Source organism: Daktulosphaira vitifoliae, unplaced genomic scaffold (genome assembly GCF_025091365.1).
Source record: "Daktulosphaira vitifoliae isolate Bord-2020 unplaced genomic scaffold, ASM2509136v1 Scaffold_2, whole genome shotgun sequence".
NCBI lineage: Eukaryota > Metazoa > Arthropoda > Insecta > Hemiptera > Phylloxeridae > Daktulosphaira > Daktulosphaira vitifoliae.
This window is the reverse complement of record NW_026099573.1, coordinates 44365937-44385710: the sequence shown is the minus strand read 5'-3', so window position 1 is coordinate 44385710 and position 19774 is coordinate 44365937. Positions and strand designations below refer to the sequence as shown.

The following is a 19774-nucleotide window of genomic DNA, read 5'->3' as shown; positions in this document are numbered from 1 at the left end:
TATGTGAAAACTAGAATATATTTTGTCTTAAAATTAACTATATATTTTTGAAAGATCAAAAAAGTTAAAGCAATAACCTCATTATCTAAGTAAATCTATTCATTGTTTATCATATAATTTATTAATAAATGATTTTTAAAGTAAGAACATTAAATGTAGTATAGATGCTTTCGATAATCATGGTTACAGTTAATCATCTTAAGTGGCTTGTGTATTAAAGCAGTATTTATAGACATAATATTCGATTGGCGCCGTTTGGGGTGAGCACACCCACTCGGTTAGTCTGTATATCAAAACAGAGTGGTGCGCGCGTCTCGTGGTAGTTATCAGTACTACAAATACGGTGTCGATTGTTTCATTTTTTTTTTTATTATTATTATTAGTACTATCATTATGACTTTTATCGATTAAAAGTACGAAATCGATTGTTTTTTTGTTTTGTTTTACTATGGATGTGATAACGCAGATATGACGTATCGCCAGCAAACCGTAAAACAAACCCGTGTTTTCTATTCCTTGTAGTTACGTAAATGGTACGCTTTATTCTTAAACGAAGCAAGTAAATATTGTGTGTAGTATCACTATCGATTGTAGTTTCTTGATACTACAGTTAGAGAAAAATCGTTTTTGCTGCCTTAGTCCTGTGTCGTACACTCACTATATTACACGACATACAAACACTAGCACATTAGCACTCTAACTGATCTGTGGACTTTAGTATTATAACATGTATGTTATTTATGTATATATAAACGTTGCGTGCGCGATTGTGAATTACATCGAATAAGGATGTAGTAAAGATAGTTTGTGGAGTCTGATGATGAAAACGGACACTCGCGTTTGATCTGACGGCAAAAAATTCTATTATCAATTCAAAGGCGGCGGCGACGGTCGTCGTTAGTACATTGCTACTGTGGAACCGATCATTAACATCGGGCATTGTTAGCTGAGACAGTATTTCTAGCGTTCTAATAATAATAATAATAATATTATTATTATTGTTTTGACGATGTTGTTGCTCGTATTTCAATTCATCTGGTATTGGTGCTGTTAACTTCTTGACACCTAGCCTTAAGTCGCCGCCACTTAGTCAAGTATTGTGTAAATGTAATAAATAATTAAAAAAATTAGTTAAATAATGTTTTTTGTGACGTTATCACTCTACTGTTGTATTATGATCTGTAAAAATTGGTATTGATGATGGAATAAAAATTGCTAAAATGAGTGGAATAGATAAAAAAGAAGATCCAGGTATTGGTGCTATTGGTGAAGTTCATTCAATTCCTACCATGGATCAGCAGTTTACAGGTACAATTCGTATCAAACTGTGTGAAGCATCTGGATTGAGACCAACTGATCTACAAACACGTCTTAAAAATATGTCATTCCTAAAACCTGAAGATCCATTGCTTGATGCTTATGTTAGCATAGATGTAGATGATAACATCCTTTTACGGTCTCAGACAATTCCTAAGACTTATGACCCTGTATGGAATGAGTATTTTACTCAAGATGTGCATGAAGCAAATAAATTGGGTTTAACTGTATTTCATGATGCTGTTATTGAAGATTTATTTGTTGCTAATTGTAAAATATCATTTAGTGAGTTGATACAACGAGAAAAATCTGAAGATCAAGAATTTTGGGTATGTATATATATATTTTAATTAAATAGTTATTTAAATGATTAAACGATTCATAGAGTACTATCTGCTCTTTGTAGAAAAGATAATGACAGTTCTTGTTACTTTGATTGATAGAACTTAAGTAATAAAAACTGATTCCAAGAAAATTTAATTAAAAATAGTTAAATTACATATTTTTAATTTACAAAAATATTATGTGCATTAGAGAAACTAATGCATTTGCATTACCTAAAATTAATTTGTAGAAAAATACATATTTTTTTTTAATACAGTTGTTTTTTCAATTAGCCTATAAAATTAAAAAATGGAAATAATAAATTTTCAAAAATTACTCTTTTATATTATCTTTATATATTTACATAATTGTATTTTGCCGACCCCAAGTAGTTGGGATTAAGGCGAGGAAGAAAAAGAGTATTTTCTAAATAAATTTTTTTTGTTAAGTTTATTAAAAATAAATAATTAAAATTTATTGATACATTCTGTAAACAAAATTTCCTTCAATCTTTACTATCTTACTATTTTAGCTCATTTTTCTAAAGATTACCTTTACATTATACTTTGTATAGGCACATATAGTAAGTGCTTTAGATACTCAGTACTTCCAAATTTTGAAAAATTATATTCATGATTTTATAAAAATATTAATGAGTGAGAAAATTTCATTGAGCATTCCCATAAATGTACTATTTGTACCTTTTCTCCTAACTTGTTTTTTAGCAATGAATTATCTCATAAAGTTCTATATAATTATTTATATTGATATAGGTATTTAAATAAATATGTAAGGGTATTTTAATTAGAAATACCATTTCAAACTCTTATAAATAACAAAATATATTAACTGTGAACCAATGCCTATGATGCCACAGTTATATATATATATAAATACCATTTTAATAATATTATTTAATGTAAATAAAATTCATACTTTAAATTATACTTCTAGACTCTATGTCTGGTTTATTTAAACATAACAAATATTCTTTTTTTTTTTTTAATATTTAAATTAAAATTAGAGTAAAATATTAATTTTTTTGTTAATGTATATTTATGTATTTAAAGTAGTAGATTATGACTTGTTCAATTGATTAAGTAAGAGTGGGTCAAGTGAACATATCCTATTTCTATGTTTCGTTACATTTTTGTTTTCTCTTTTACTACAGTTCATATTGTGTTAAAATTTATGTACACTCTTATTAATGTTTCTTAGTTTGGAAGTGATACATTTTCCTAGTATGATTGCTACAACTCTGTTATTTTATTTTTAATTTCATGTATTGCTTCAGAGGTGCTAATTTGACTTTGATATTTAAATTATTGATTTTTGCTTGTTTGCTTGTTTGCAGCTACAAAAACTTTTTTGTTATTGATTATCTAACAATATGATGGAATCCATATGAAGGTTATTGGTTTGTTTGAGTTAGAAGTGAGTTCTTGGATTAGTTTGTTTTGTGGAAAATATTTTTTTTTAAGATAAAAGAGCATATGATCACTTATGATGATAGCGTTTTCTTTAGGTAATTTGAAAGCTTCATTTTTTTTTCCTTTATACAAGACGTAGAATTCTACAGTGTATATGGAAAAAATTGGGTGCTAGAGTAACTGAGTAATTTATGTTGACTTCAGTAACAGTAAAACCTACAGCTTTAGATGTATATACATTTTCTAATAAAAATATTATGAACATAATAAAAAATCTACATATAACAGTGGCACAACCAGAAAGTTAGGGGTATTGAATCTTCCCTTTACTGGTAATTATAAGTCATGTTTGGTATAGATCCCCATACTGCGTAAAAAATATATTTATTAGATAAAGACAGATAATTAATTATTTTTTATTTTATCTTATCACAAATGTTTGTTTAACATCTTGCCATTTCTTTAAACGTTAACATTTTAAAGAAGAAAATTTTTATCACTTATATAATATTGATACTATAATTTATAATTTTAAATTTAGTTCAGAATACAAATCTGGATAACAATTACCCATAATAACTGTTGTCCATTAAACACTTACTTATTACCTTTTTTTTTTGCTCATCATACAATTTTTTGTTCTACATTGTTATTTAATCAAATTCAAACATTGTTTAACATTTTGGGGGGTTATAGCCTTCTAATAATCACCTTGGTTGCATCATACTCATGAACCACTTAGTTAAACAGTTTTTTCTGAAAATGAAAATTTATAAATCTGAATTAATTAATTATTTAATAGAATTATATAACTATTATAATATAATTATATAATTTCTATATTATTAATATAGTGTTCAAAAAACTTGTTATCCTTGAATATAATTCTCTGACATCATTTTGCTATAATTAGTATACTTCCTTTTTAATTTTGATGTGAAGCTAAGAGATTACTGGTTTTATAATTATTGTTTTTTACCAACATAAATACTTAGACATAACTGATAAAACTATTAATATGTTAAGAGAATAAAAAATGATTTCTAATCGTAATATTAATCTTAAAATTTAAAAATATTGCCCATAATCTCTGCATTTAGAGAACATTATCATGAAAAAATAAACATCTATTGTAAAAATAAGCTGGATTTGGATATTTTTTTTATTGCTAAAACTTTGAAAAAAGCATAGATCAAAACGAAGTATTTTTTATAAATACAAAATATATTATTCTTCAGGTACAAGGATGTAGTAGTCGTGTTTATTTTTAGGGACAACCAAGTCAATTTGATCAACTGACTTACATTTTAACATTTGTTTAACTAAAAAGTTTTTCTGTCGACTTAGGTAATTTTTATTCATGTTGAAATTATCAACAATCGGGAAACGTGTGAATAATCAAATTATCTTTATGCACATTTGTATTCAAGGGTTTTGTGATGATGATTTTAACTTAATATGTTTTAGCGCACTCATATGGTAATATAAAAAAATTTAATTACATTAAAAAAAAATAAGATTTGGGCTTCGTGGATTAATCACTGTTTGAAACTTTAACGTTGAAAATGTATAAAAAAATACTTTAGAATTTAGTAAATGTAGTAAAAGTATAAAATTTCATGATAAGGTTACATTAGTTTCTTAGGAATTAGATATATTGTTTTAGGATAGTTTTTTAAAATTAAAATATCGTCTTTTTTATTTTGATTTGATGTAATTAAAGGGGATATTTAGGATAAACTAAAAATTCAACTAGTCATGCTTCATTATTTTATACCGAATCATTAGAGCAGCTCCTTCCTGTTTTCGTTGATAATTATATCTGTACAATTGAATGTCTTTACTCCAATTTCGAAAAATGACGAGACTTTGATCTTAGAGCGAATAAAAGTGTTTATATTATTCAGTTATCTTTTTTGTGCGTACTCTTGAATTTTACAAATATAGTAGAATATTTCATATGAAAATTCATTATTAAACTTATTTAATACGTTTTATTTTTGAGGAAAAATATTATATAACCCTTGTGTAGATAAGTTTTTATTATCTACATTGTTCAGACACTAATTGAAATTTTTTCTAAAGTAAGGATACTTAAAAGCATTTAATCCTATGCATGTTGAACATTTTTTAGTAAATACTCTATATATGTTCTAAAAAACAGGTCTTGAAAATCAAAATTTATCAAAATATTACTCAAGAAACAAATTTTGTCGGTTATATGTATATTTTTAGAATGTTTAGATTATTTCATAATAATTATTATAAATTTCTCAAAACTTTTTAATTGCATTTTCATTCTAAGCGATTGTTCTTGCACATAGTCAATGTAACATACGAAAATAACATGGGGCGTTATTTGGGGGTTGGCACTTAAATATTTGCCCCAGTCTAAATTTTAGTGATAACTGGGTCGATTGATCCGTATATTTGCTGAACGCAGGATACTTTGAGCAAGCCCGTTCCTCGTTAAAATCTAATTTATAATAATCTAAGAAATGTAAAAACAATGAATTTTTATTCGATAAAAAGAAACCCCATTTGAACAAACTCTCCCTTTTATCTATAACCATAATCAAATTTAACATAGATTATTACTCCATCGTTAAATACAAAACATGTAATTCAAACAATTCAAGCCTTAAAATATAATAAAAATATTTCTAATTATTTTGTATATAATGTTTATATTTTAGTTTTTAACATATCCAAAAATTGTTTGTATGTAATCTTGAAATCTATAAATTTAAGTTGAAGGAAATAATTATGTTGATCCTGTTTTTGGCACTGCGATCGAAAAATTTCAGTTTTCGGCAATTTTTCTTGTATTTATCAAATTAGTTTATCTATATCAAATTTTTTTTAGTGCCTGTTGAAAAAATAATTACAAAAATCAAAAATATTATATGATTACCTTTCAAACCTTAATGGACTTTAAAAAAGTTTCAATTTGGTTTTTAAGCGATTATTTCTTAACACTTACGGTTTCAACGATTATTTATCTTACAAATTTTTGAAAAAAATGTTATGTAGGCCAACTAACTTATTTAATATGGTAAAAAATGTTGAAAAACCAAAATCATTTCAGTCCTAACAGCTGCGGCTAATAAAGTTTTTACTGAATTTTTTTATACAATTGATTGATATATATAATTTTTTCTTATAATTCCTAAGAACCTTTTATAGAAAATTCTTTGAACATTTTTTATTGGTTATTGTTAAAATGATTTTAGAAAAAGTTTTTTAATGTATATATAAAATGAAAGGCACGAGTAGTTAGGAAATAAACTAAGAGTGAAGTTAGCGGCTTTGTAAGATGATAGATTGTTTAAAAATTTGCCCATTCTAGTGAAATCCGAAATAGAATCTTTAGAAAATAATAGTTTAATTTCTAACGTAAGAGTCAAAATATTTGCAAAAAATTTATTTTTGAAAAAATAGTTTGTTATTTTAAATAACATAATTTATACTCTTAATGTTGTCTTTTCTCATCTTTTAAATAAGGTATATAGTAGCTTTATATTAAAATTGTTAAATAGATTATCACTTTATACTTAACGGGATACAGTAAATTCTAGAAAATAATTTATCAAAGATTTAGGAAATTTGAAAAAAATATCGCCACAAAAAAATATTTTGGGGACGGAAAATATAAAAATTGATTAAAAACTTATTTTAACCTTAATTTTAATCTTGTGGGAAAGATAAGAAAACAAATAATAATAGTGTACTCTCACAAAACAATTTTTTTTTTTTAAGGCGAAAAAGAAAAGTAGGAATTTTATGTTCCTTTCTGCACTATTTTTTTATAAGTATATGCCTGTTTATATTTAACATCAGATTATGCTTCGCTGCTTAAAGCTATAGACCGAAATTAAAATGATATTTCAGAAGCCCCTTTCTTTATATGGTATTCAAAACAGTTAATAGAAAAAATATCTATTTCAAACATGAAACCGGTTGATTTTTAAAAATACTTTTTTCTAAAAAAAAACATAACATTAAAATAGAGAAATTATTCTTTGCTGTTTTAAACTCCATATTGTCGTATTATGAATCGATTTTCAACTTTAAAATTGAATAGGAAGAAAATATTAATGATAATAAAAATTATTTTTATTCGTTTTGTACATTTTGGTGTTAGTCGTACTGTTCTATCTTTAAAACCAGTAATTGAAAAAAAAATCAGTTAAAAGTCACATATATTTTTTTTCTGGTTTTTCTAATTTATAATGAGCAACACTGGTGCAATTAGCCTTTAATTTCAAAAATCCCCACCCTGAAAAATTTCAGAAAATTATATTAATGAAAAATATATTATTTAGAATAGGAAAAATTCCACTTTTGCTTCAATTCAAAACTGAGACGGTATTAATTTTACTATTAAGTATTTTTTTTTTTGTTTCTATTTCCACTTTTTCTCAACTCTCACTGAATCTATTTTTTTCAACGATACGTCAAAAAATCACACATTGTATTTGGTCGAAGACATTATCTTAAAAAATTGAGAACATTTTCCTCATTCCCCATAAATGGGAGAAATCTAAAAAATCAGTAATTTTTTTAACTTTTTTTTCTTAAAACTCCCAATTATTTTTAAAAAAAGAAAAAATCGACACATATATATATGAGTATATATTTAGATACCTTAAATAGTTGCCATCATTTGGTATTTTTTTTGTAAAAATCTTACTCTATACCTGTCCATAGGGGGACATTTTTAATTTTTAAAAATGTTCATACTAACACTTTTTTACATATCTTAAATTAAAAGTTATTTAATTAAGTTACTTGAATTTGAAAAAAAAAAACATTCGACATCTGGACTTGTCTTTATAATAAAAATAGCTGCCGTTTTCAAACAATTCTTGATTTTATATTAGCTTCGATGCGAAGCTGAGAAGGTATTGGTTTTACTATAATTTTATGATTTTTTTTTTTCTTTTGGGTCTGTTACCACTTTTTCTCAGCTCTTATCGAACCGATATCTTTTAACGATACGTCAAAAGATCACAAATAGTATCTAGTCAAAAACATTACCCTCAAAAATTTCCCTAGTTCCCCGTAAATGGGGGAAACCTCCAAAAAAATTACAAATTTAAAAATCGCTAATTTTCGAAATTTTTACAAAAAATTAACTTTTTTAACTTAACTTTTGAAAGTGTTCCGGAAAGTCTGACACTTTTATATATATCTTAAATTAAAGCTAATGTAATATACTTTATTATGAAAAAAATAAATTTGACCTCTGGACTTGTCTTCGTGGTGAAAATGGCTACCGAATGCTATTTTCGTGTGAAAATACTTGATTTTATTTTTTACATTTTTAACTTTATAATGCTATAACTTATTGAAAAGTGTATGGATCAATACAATTTTTTTATGAGAAATAATGTTTCTATCCCTCTTTCATTTGACATACTTTATCTCAATCAGGTTATAAATAAGGAAATAGCAGATCATGTAGCTTTTTCAATAATCCACCAATTTTTAAAAATTAAACACTATCTAAAGATTTGCATCGAAGCGTTTTTTTTTTATAGTGATTTTAATCACTGTCAGATATCATTATACTTGATCCAACTATGCCACGTCACCACTGTGCCGTGACCCCCCTGTGCTGGGTTTTTTTAACTTTAATCTGATATAACTTTTTAAAAAATGTATGAATCAATACAGTTTTTATGATAAATACTATATATATATACCTCTTTTATTCGACATACTTTTTAATTAAACTACATACACAGCGTATAAAGACACACATTTTTTATGAAATTTCGAATTCAGCTTAACTGTTATTTTGACTAATTAACTGAAAAAAAGCTAAGTTATTTCGACGAAAAATTAAAATTAAGTTAAAAAGTTTATTAGAAAAATAACTAACTACTTAAGTTGAAAAGTTAAAAAAATCAATATTTCAACTTAATTTTAACTTTTTAACTAATTAATGCGACTATTGGATATGAAGCATATTTGAGATTAGTATAGATTGATATCTGTTAGTGATTAAAATCACGATCGTATAATGCCTCTATACATATGTGCTTGAAGATCTTAACTGACCGATTACTCATAAAAAATAAGTTGTCGAACACTAGATGTAGTAATTTGCTGTATTTAGAATAATAACATATCAATTTAACAAAAATAATTTGCTCTGGGTATCTTTCTTTTTACGTCCCTTATTATGCTCTTAAATATTGATCCTAACGTACAGATTTTTTAATGTATCCAAGTAAAATGTAGTATTACGCTGTATTTTACCAGTTAATTTTAGTACTTTACATATAACTATAAACACATTAAAATAAAATTATGATATTCTACAGGTAAGAAGATATTTACTTATTAATTATTGATATGTTTCACTATTTATTTCTAGCTTGAGGTAAGAAAATCTCTTCTTTTCAAATCAGTTCGTATTCATTGTTTCATTAATTCGAACAAATTAACAGTATTCAAGCTTTTATAAAAGAATCGATGTGATTAAATTTGTCAAAAATAAAATTTACCTTAAAATGTTCAGTTAGGTGTAACTATAGATTTCGTGGAACCTGTGTCAATGTGTTCATTCAAAGTGTTATTTTATTATCATGTATTATTCAATCATTACACAACAAATCAAACAAAATATAAATGTTAATATTTTTTCATTTTTTAGAAAAAAAAATAATAATGAACTATAATTTTAAAATAATTTGTATTACATGGCATAATGTTGTAAAATTTAAATATTCTCACGTTTTTTGAAGAGAAATTTTTAAATATTTTTCGTCGAAATTATTGTAGAAAAACAATGTGTTTTCTTTACTACTCATTACTATAAAATATTGAGAGTGAGAGGAGGCAGTGTTAAATCCAAGTATACAATAAAAATTTATCATTTGAGGCTAATATTATTAAAAAATTACGGATACGTATTTCGAGAACAATGTTACCATTATTGAAGCTAAACACAAACTGCAAGTGTACTGTAACAATTTTTTTTAGCTTCGATGCAAAGCTGAGATGGTATTAATTTTACTATGATGTGTTTTTTTTTATTTATTTATTTTTTTGTGTCTGTTTCCACTTATTCTCAGCTTTTACTGGACCAATATTGATGAACAATACGTCAAAAGATCATAAATCGTATCTAGTCGAAGACATTACCCTCAAAAATTGTAAAAAATTCCGTCTTTACCCGTAAATGGAGGAAATACCCCCCAAAAATTACAAATTTAAAAATTTATTTTATCAAATAAAAAGCTTTTTATTTCTAATATTATTTAAATTTTATTGTCGAATTAGGTTTGATATGATAACAGATTTCAACTAGAAATTATATTACTATGATTTCTATTTAAGTGATCTATTACGATAAAAATGCAAAAAAATATTGATCTTTTCTAATAAATTTACTGTAAATAGTAATTATAAAATTTTCTGACTGCATATTAGTTTTAACAATACCATTTTTTTATTTCTTATAAAGTTTTTTTATTTAATGATGTTAATTTCAAACTTGCAAGTGGAGCTAAAAGTCATGGTAATAAATTTAACTTTTTTTACTATAAATTTTCACAAAAATCAACTTTAAAGGACGAAAAAAGTAGGTTAAAATTAATATTTAGCAATGATTATTTTTAACATATTAAAAATCTAAATGAATAATAATTTAAAACAATTTTTTTTTCGTTTTTAATTATTTTTTTATATGTAAATACTCATTTTTAATAATAAGTAATAATATCAAAACTGTGATAGAAAAAGTCTAATTTTAGATTTGAAAACTGTGAGTAAAGTTGATTTAAAAAATTATATTTTTGATTCCGATGAAATTTCCTTGTTGATTAATGCAATCATTCATAAGTAAAAAAAAAATTTGTATACATGTTTATCATAGAAATGACAAAATAAACTACTTATCATGTTTTATTATTTCTCCGTAAAAATTACAATATTTAAAATCACTGTCATATTTCATCTATACTCATCCCGACTATTCTATATCCATACTGTGCGGCACAGTCTGTGCCACTGTGCTACGTTTTATTTTTTGTAGTAGTAGTAATTTCATCAAAATATGGTAACATTTATTTTCTCCTTACATTTCTTACACCAATGCATAGAGCTACTTAAAAAAAAAAAATTGTGAATTCAACACTGATGGGAAGTATTTTGACCTCCAAAATTAGTTTGTGTAAACGTGCAATAATATTTATTATAATTATCTAAAAATACTGATATGTTTTTGTCTACATAATTAAGCTAGATATTTTATTTCAGTTACAGAAAAATTGATAAATATGTAATTGTATATCTCTTATCAGTTATGGTATTAAACTTATATATATTTTTCGTTTTTCTAAAGTTTATTTATTTCAAATTTTAAGTTCCTGTCTCTTCAACATTGTCGGGTTGGTCTGACATTTTTTTAATCTCATATTTTGAATTGGTCAAACAAAAATTGTAAAGATTAAATATAGTTTTAATAGTTATCTATTTTTTTAAAATTTTTAATACCTTATGTTTGCATTAAAATAAAAAGTAACAACACTACACTCAGATTTTATATTTTGTATTTAATATATATTATATATATATATACAAATTAATATATATATATATTTTATTTATTTAGGTGGATTTAGAGCCTCAGGGAAAACTGCATCTTCGTATTGATTTAAAATGGAACTCCAAAGGTAAAGATAACCTTTATAGTATTTAATTTCAAAATCTTTAGTTTAAGATTTTAATAATATATATACATCTATTTTACTTTTCACATGTGTTTTAATAAAGAGTATTAAATGTTTGAAAATACTTATTTTTTTTATAGATTTACCTACTCGTCCTTCAGAGTTCAAAGAACGTCAAGGTTTATTAAATCGAAGACGAGGTGCTATGAGGAGAAGAGTTCATCAAGTTAACGGGCACAAATTTATGGCTACATTTCTCAGACAACCAACATTTTGTTCACATTGTCGTAATTTTATTTGGTAATATTAAGTTAATTAAAAAAAATAACAGTTTTAATTTCAAGTAAAAATTAATTTTTTCTAAAATTATACTTATTTTTTTTCAGGGGATTTGGAAAACAAGGTTATCAGTGTCAAGGTAATAGATTTCATTCATATTAAAATTATTTATTTAAAATAAATTAGCAAAAAGTAATTTGGCTCTCAATTCTCAACTCTATAATAAATGTATTATTTATGTTTTTATTTAATTATGGAAATAACTACAATATATTATTTTAATTAAATTAATCTTCCAATAAAAATGATACAATTTTCTTTTGCATGTAAATTTGTCTTAAAAAATTTATTTTAAATAATTTTTCAATAATTTAGTATTTCTTTACAGTTTGCACATGTGTTGTTCATAAACGTTGTCATATGGAAGTAGTGACAATATGTCCAGGTTTTGGAAAAAAAGAAGTGAGTATTGTAAATTAAAATAATAGGAGGATATTTCTTAATAATACATATATAGTAGGTGGGCAACTAAGTTCTCGCTGTTTGTCAATAGATGGGTCCAGCATTAAGTGCTGGTTGATTTTGACATTTCTAAAATGTCATTAACCAAGTTGAGACATATGGTAAAAAACCCCTTTGTTAGTGATTTTAATGTGGTGTCATATAATTTTAGTTCTGTGAAAATATCTTTATGTGTCAAATATTTGTCATTTGCGGAAAGTTTTTCTTTTCTTATTTCTTAAGAATTATTTTACAATGTGTTGTGATTAGTTCTGCTATTTAAAGAACGGTGATTCTGATGTTGATGACTAATGTTGAAGGAATGCCAAAAACCTACGAAGATGCTGAATTAAAGAAATTGCTTGATGAGGATCGCAGAAACACTAGGCTTTGGTATTAGGAGTTAACCACCTAGCTATCTTCAAATGATTTCATGCAATGGGAATGATTCAATAGCTAGCAATGGGCTATACTTTGAATGATTTACGTGTAATTATTTTTTCACAATAAAGTTGAATTTTTATAATAAAAACAGCGAGAACGTAGTTGCGCACCTAATTTATATAATATTTCTCTTATCTCTCTTAGACATATAAACTTGTAAAAAATCATATGATTCATAAAGTACAAAAAAATAAAAATTACTCTAGAAAAAATATTAAAATATTTTTTATTTAAATTTAATTGGAAATAATATTTTACAGCTGAATCAAGGTAATCAATCTCAACGGTTTAGTGTCAATGTTCCTCATAGATTCAAACCACACACTTATAAAATATTTACATTCTGTGATCATTGTGGTTCTCTCCTTTATGGCATTTATAGACAAGGTTTACAATGTGAAGGTTTGTTAATGATTACTCTAACAATATTTAATTAAAAATAAAATCTCAATTAAATAGAAAAAGTAATGAAGTTATAATTGAAGTGTTTCTGTCTAATTTTTATGGATGATACATATTATTTCTATCTCACTTTTTTTATGAATAATATACCCCTAACCCTGTGGATAGGGGATAAGAATACTTCCACTGTCCCTTGGCCTGTCGTAAGAGGTGAATAATAAGGTAACATCAAATCAACAGTCAGTGTAAAATTTTGTCAAAAAGTATGAGGAGTCCTGAATAGGCCTCATGTGGATAATCTATCTGCCTAGGTTACTTGACTTCGTGTCAAGTGGAAGTTTAGAATAAGAGTGGCCAACCCCAAGTAGTTGTCATAAAGAGAAAGAAAAAAATAGTTTTTATGTTTATTCCTTATGCCTTACCATAGAATCACCTTTTTTTTTTTAATCAGAACATGTATAGTATATACAAGATTATCTATTAGATAAGTATCTAATTGAATCAGTATTTTGGAAATTATTAACAATTTAAAGCAATGTCTGATGGTGAGCCACAGATTTTTTTTTTATCATTGGATATTTCTGGACACCTAAGTAGGCATAGAAGTATTAATAACGTATGAAAAACTGGTCCAGAAATTGTTATTGGTTAGCTTTCTTTTTAATTAGATGATCATTATGATAAATGACTATTATTAATATAAAAGCTAGTTCAATGTGTATGTTCATATTTAGAAAAATTAAACTTATACCTATACAATAAATAAGGAATGAACATAAAAATGTGTGCATGATTGATAAATTGAGATTTACTTTTTTTAAGTAATGATTACAGTGGATTTTTAAAATTTTAGTTTTTTTTAACATTGATTTCCTGTTTCTGAACAGAAACAGATTTTCTAGATGTCTGCTAGACATCTAGAGATGATAATAATCCAACAGGGAGCTGACGGCGACACACACACACTATTTCTGTGGTAGCTAATTTAAATTTAATATAAGACAAAAGAGTAATGGTTGCGATGATGGTAAATAGTCAACTGTTATTTAGGATATTAGTATTATAGCACAGTAGACGTGAATTCCAAAAGTGTTTATGTGTGCAGTCTGCCCTTCTGTAGTAATACTTGTCACTGTGTCAATGATGTAAGCCTAGTCGGCATTACAATGATGTAATATATATTTTGTATCACATATATGTGATTATATCATTACTAAAGATAACAGTTATTTTTAAATTCCAATTATCTCATAATTAATTTTTTGTTAGCTCTAGGTGCCTGATGTATGATTATGATTAGTTTAGTCTGTCTTGAACAATTAGGAACTTTATATTATGTGGTATTGTAGCAACAACCCCAATATAAATAAATAAATCAAATATATTAACAACCAATTATTTTAGTATATTAACCATTTTTAATAAAAACTTCAACTACAAAATAAAAATCTTGTTCCATTTAATAACATTGTAGAACATTATTAAAATATTAAAATTTAAATGTGATTTATTAAGAATATTATCCTAATTTTCATTGAATATTGATTTTATCATAAAAATGTGTGAAGTAAAAAATTTGTTTTATTTTTATGAACCATAATATTAAGTTTATTGTAATAAAATATTTCTTCGGATAAATGTTATGTGTAAAATTCAAAAGTTAAATAGGAACCTGTTATTTTTAATTATTAGATAAAGAATGGTTTCAATAATTTCTGACTAGTTTGTAATTTTATAATTTTCATTTTTTTATTTGACAAACTTAAATATTTACTATAGTTTATAAAAATTAATCAAATTTAAAATAATATATTTTTATGAAAAAATCATTATTCAACAACAAATTGGTAAGTGTTATATTAATAAATTACATAGTATATATTTTTCTAAAGTTGTATGAAAATCCTGTAAAAGTTATACTTTTTTCTGTGATTAATTTTGTTAAATTTTATTTCTAGTATGTACATTAAATGTGCATAGACGTTGTGTTAAAAATGTTGCAAATAACTGTGGTATTAATCCTCGTGAGATGGCTGATACTTTACGAAGTTGCGGGCTTAATCTCAGTAAAAATGTGGTAAGTTATATTTTAAAACCATAATTAGTTATTATTTTAAATTTAAGATCAAGAAATACTTCAATTAATTAAATGTAATATTCTTATATAGGACTGGCCTGCTGGAAATGGTAGTTTTAGTATAAGCAGTGGTAGTAGTGGTACTAATTTACACCGTGATTTAAGTCATCAAGCTTCCAATATTTTGAATATCATGTCAGAAAAGCATTCCCAATCAGAAACTAATAAACGCATTTCAGAAAAATCTTCAAAAAGTAAGAGAAACTCTCTTACCTAAATAACCTTTAAATATATTTGATAAATTAAATGGATAAAAAAATAAAATGAAATATTTTTAGTGAATCAAAGTCTAAGCTGTTATAATTTGAATAGTCGTAAAATGAATGTAACAGATTTTACATTTATAAAAGTATTGGGCAAAGGTAGTTTTGGTAAAGTTATGTTAGCAGAAAAGAAAGGCACTGATGAAATCTATGCTGTAAAAGTATGATAAACTTTTTTAAGATTAGTTTTGCTAGATTTTGTTAATTATTTATTTTATAATTTTTTAATTTTATTTGTATTTGTGTAGGTATTGAAAAAAGATGTTATAGTGCAAGATGATGACGTTGATTGTACAATGACTGAAAAACGAATTTTAGCCCTTGCTGCTAAACATCCTTTCTTGACTGCATTACATTCTTGTTTTCAAACTAAAGTAAATACTTGAAATTTATTTGTTTTTTAACATAATTTTTTCTATAATTATTTATTTATAGGATCGATTGTTCTTTGTTATGGAGTATGTAAATGGGGGTGATCTTATGTTTCAAATTCAACGTGCAAGAAAATTTGATGAGCCTCGAGCTAGATTTTATGCAGCTGAAGTAACATTAGCTTTACAATTCCTTCATAGACATGGTGTTGTTTATAGGTAATTTAATTAATATTCTAGAAAATAATGTTTTAAAAATAAGATTTTTTAAATAAAACTTTAAAACCCATTTTTCATTAATTTAAATGGTTGATTTTTTTTTTGTATCAGAGATTTAAAATTGGATAATATCTTATTGGACAATGAAGGGCATTGTAAACTTGCTGATTTTGGTATGTGCAAAGAAGGCATTGTTGATGGTGTTACTACTACTACATTTTGTGGAACTCCAGATTACATTGCTCCTGAAGTATAAATATATATATTTTTTTTGATAGATCATTTTATATTAAAAAAATAAAAATATGTGTCTGGTAATATTATTTTTTGTTTTTAAGATTCTTCAAGAGTTGAACTATGGTGCAAGTGTTGATTGGTGGGCTTTAGGTGTATTAATGTATGAAATGATGGCTGGACAACCACCATTTGAAGCTGATAATGAAGATGATCTATTTGAATCAATTTTACATGATGATGTTCTTTATCCGGTCTGGCTGAGTAAAGAAGCAGTCTTAATTCTAAAAGGGGTACTTATTGTTTAATAATCATAAAAATATATAGGTGTTCAGTAAATAAGGAAACGGGGGTTTCTATTCTTATTGTTAGTGAAAATTGACTTGTTTCCTTACTTACAGAACACCTTGTATAAAACACTTCTGTATTAAGTACACTTTCAGTGATATTTCAGGAGTTTCATAAATAATTTTGTACTACATAAAGATCATTATTAGAGAAACATTTTTTATTAAAAAAAGAGGCTTTAATCTATTATGAAACTACAACAGAATATCATAAATTTTACTAGTTCATAAAAAATTGCAGTCTAAAATATGTTTTCTATATCATAACTCAACTAACATAAAAGTCACCTTAAAATTAATACAAAATAATTGATGTATATGAAATAAATTATTTCTTATAGTTTATGACAAAAAATCGCAACAAACGCTTAGGTTGTGTTGTGGCTGATGGTTTGGAAGCTGCTATAAGAATTCATCCATTTTTCCGAGAATTGGATTGGGAAGCATTAGAAAGTCGACGAGTTAAACCACCATTTAAACCAAAAATAGTTAGTATTATTATCATAAGATATATGATGAAATAAAATTAGTTTAAAATTAAAATACAGAATGATTTTTTTATCATAACTCACTCAATTTCTTATAGAATAAAAATAATTTAAACAATTTTTTAAATTCAAAATATGTGGTCCTTTTAAAAAAAAACTAAGTTGATACCCTTACAACGAATAAGGGATGAACTTAAAAATTATTACATAGCTAATAATTCAAGAATAAATAAAAATAAAGGTAACCAAAAAAAACGTGTTTAAATTTTTTTTATTCTATAAGTATAATTGAGTGGGTTATAATAAAAATATCACTCTGTATAAATTGGACTTAACAGTCACATAAATAATTTTTTTTTTTGAAAATAAGCAAATATTTTTGTTTGTTTTATTATTTTAAATTTATAGCATCAGTTTAATACAAGTTTCAAAAATTAATTCCATATGAAAAATAATTGTAAAATTGAGTCCTAGACTAATGTTGCTTTTTAATAAATGTTATTAAATAGCATAAATGTCTATATTTTTCTTTGTATTATCGAAACGGTACCACATTTCCCTCAGCCAAATACTACATTATTTAACCTAAACAAAAGTTTATCGATATATAAAAAATAAGTGGACAGTAGCGTAGTGATAATGTTTGTTTCTACAACGCTTTGAGTCGTTGTAACTAATCAATTTTGTAATGTGCCTCATTTTTTTAATGTAATATCCAGTACTATTCTGATGATCATCTATCAATCTTTGGCAGCTGTATCACCATAAAATATAGATTAAAAAATTCCAATTTTTAAAAATTATTTATAAAAAATACTCTAGAAATTCAACTATGAAACATTAATAAGAAATTTTTTTATACAATTTATTTTACAAAATGACTTAAATATTTTTTTCATTAATGAAAGAATATTGTTTATTTTTCTAAAACAATAGACTGAAAGTCTAACAATTTTTAAAAAAAAAGAAAGTAACGTAAAGTGTTTACTAGATTAAAAATTATTGAATTTTTCATATTTTTGTGACTCACCTCTGTATATGTTTTGTGTTAAATATATATATTACATTATTTTCAAACATAAATAATTGTTATTTATTCTTATAATAGAAAAACAAAAAAGATGCTTTGAATTTTGATGCCGAATTCACGAAAGAAGAACCAGTTTTAACTCCTGTACCCGTTGATGTTACTCTATCAATTAATCAAGAAGAATTTCAAGGTTTCTCTTTTGTTAATTTAGATTTCAACCCTAGCAAATTTATTTCTACTACAATAGACAATTCTAATAAACATACTTAATTTTGGTAAGTTCAAATTACATATAATAGAATTTTTTTTTAAAAATCCAGGAAAAAATTATAACTTAGTCATAATTAGTGCTCTGGACTTTATACATTTATAAAATTAATTTTAGGATTCTTGAATATTTCAATAAAATATTATTAAAAAATAGTTTAATTTTATCATGAACTATCAAATATTTAAATAATTTTTATTGAATAGTTTTAAAACTATTATATAATTATATGTTGTTTCCTCATCCACACTCGGTTTTTTAACCTAACAAAAGTATATAAAAGTTATATTTTTGCATATTAATAATATGATAACATTGTATTTAGGTTACCGATTAAAATTCTATGTTGTATTTTTTCTACTTATTTTCCATTGTTCAAAAACAGATTTAATCAACATAATATTATAATATTATTACTAATAATTTGTTTGATAACATGGGTAAAAGGTTTAGTCAATTTTTTCTACATATTGAGGTAATTTCTTTAAAAGTTAGAAAACACACACTTATTTTAGAACTTTCCTTTATAACCAAAAATTAATCTGCATTTATATTCTGACCTTTTCTACAAGACTTTACTTAGTTAATTTTTTACTCTAGTTATAAATAGCTAAATATATTTAAAAATATTTATCTAATAATATAACCTAATAATAACTATTATCAAATACTTATAACTCCCACAAAATTTTATTACGTAATCATTGTTTTTTAGAGCTTATAACTGGTTAAATTATCAAGTAAACAATCTGAAGAAATGGATGAATGTTTCTATTTATATAAGACATATATAGTTTCTACCAATATTTTTTAAAATAAATTGTTTAAATATTAATGTAGAATGTGTATGGATAAAAAAATTCTTCCACTAGATTTAACTGAATACCAATTTTTTTCTAGTCCAGGATCAATTATAATCATGGATCTGACCAGTGTTTTTTGTTAATTATTTGTTTAAATTAATCTTAGATACAATATTTTTAGAATTCTATCAAATTTCTGAGCAGTATTATTTTTGCATTTGATAAAACACAAA

The 19774-nt window shown here is 24.9% G+C and overlaps 1 protein-coding gene across 2 annotated transcripts; it reads left to right on the top strand.

The window, feature by feature from the left end:
* Positions 1–407: 407 nt before the first annotated feature.
* LOC126897532 (calcium-independent protein kinase C) lies at positions 408–19496 on the top strand. Of its 2 annotated transcripts, XM_050671213.1 has the most exons (17): positions 1545–1646; positions 2996–3075; positions 11698–11758; positions 11896–12055; positions 12142–12173; positions 12423–12496; positions 13240–13381; positions 15340–15458; positions 15550–15712; positions 15797–15942; positions 16030–16155; positions 16217–16371; positions 16483–16621; positions 16710–16898; positions 17294–17440; positions 18549–18745; positions 19454–19496. In XM_050671213.1, exons 2-16 carry the CDS (start codon positions 3046–3048, stop codon positions 18738–18740), a joined length of 1875 nt encoding a protein of 624 aa, XP_050527170.1. In that variant the 5' UTR covers positions 1545–1646; positions 2996–3045; the 3' UTR covers positions 18741–18745; positions 19454–19496. The 2 variants fall into 2 exon arrangements, with proteins under 2 accessions (XP_050527169.1, XP_050527170.1); XM_050671212.1 differs by lacking the exon at positions 2996–3075 and having other exon boundaries at positions 408–1646.
* The last annotated feature ends 278 nt before the right edge of the window (positions 19497–19774 follow it).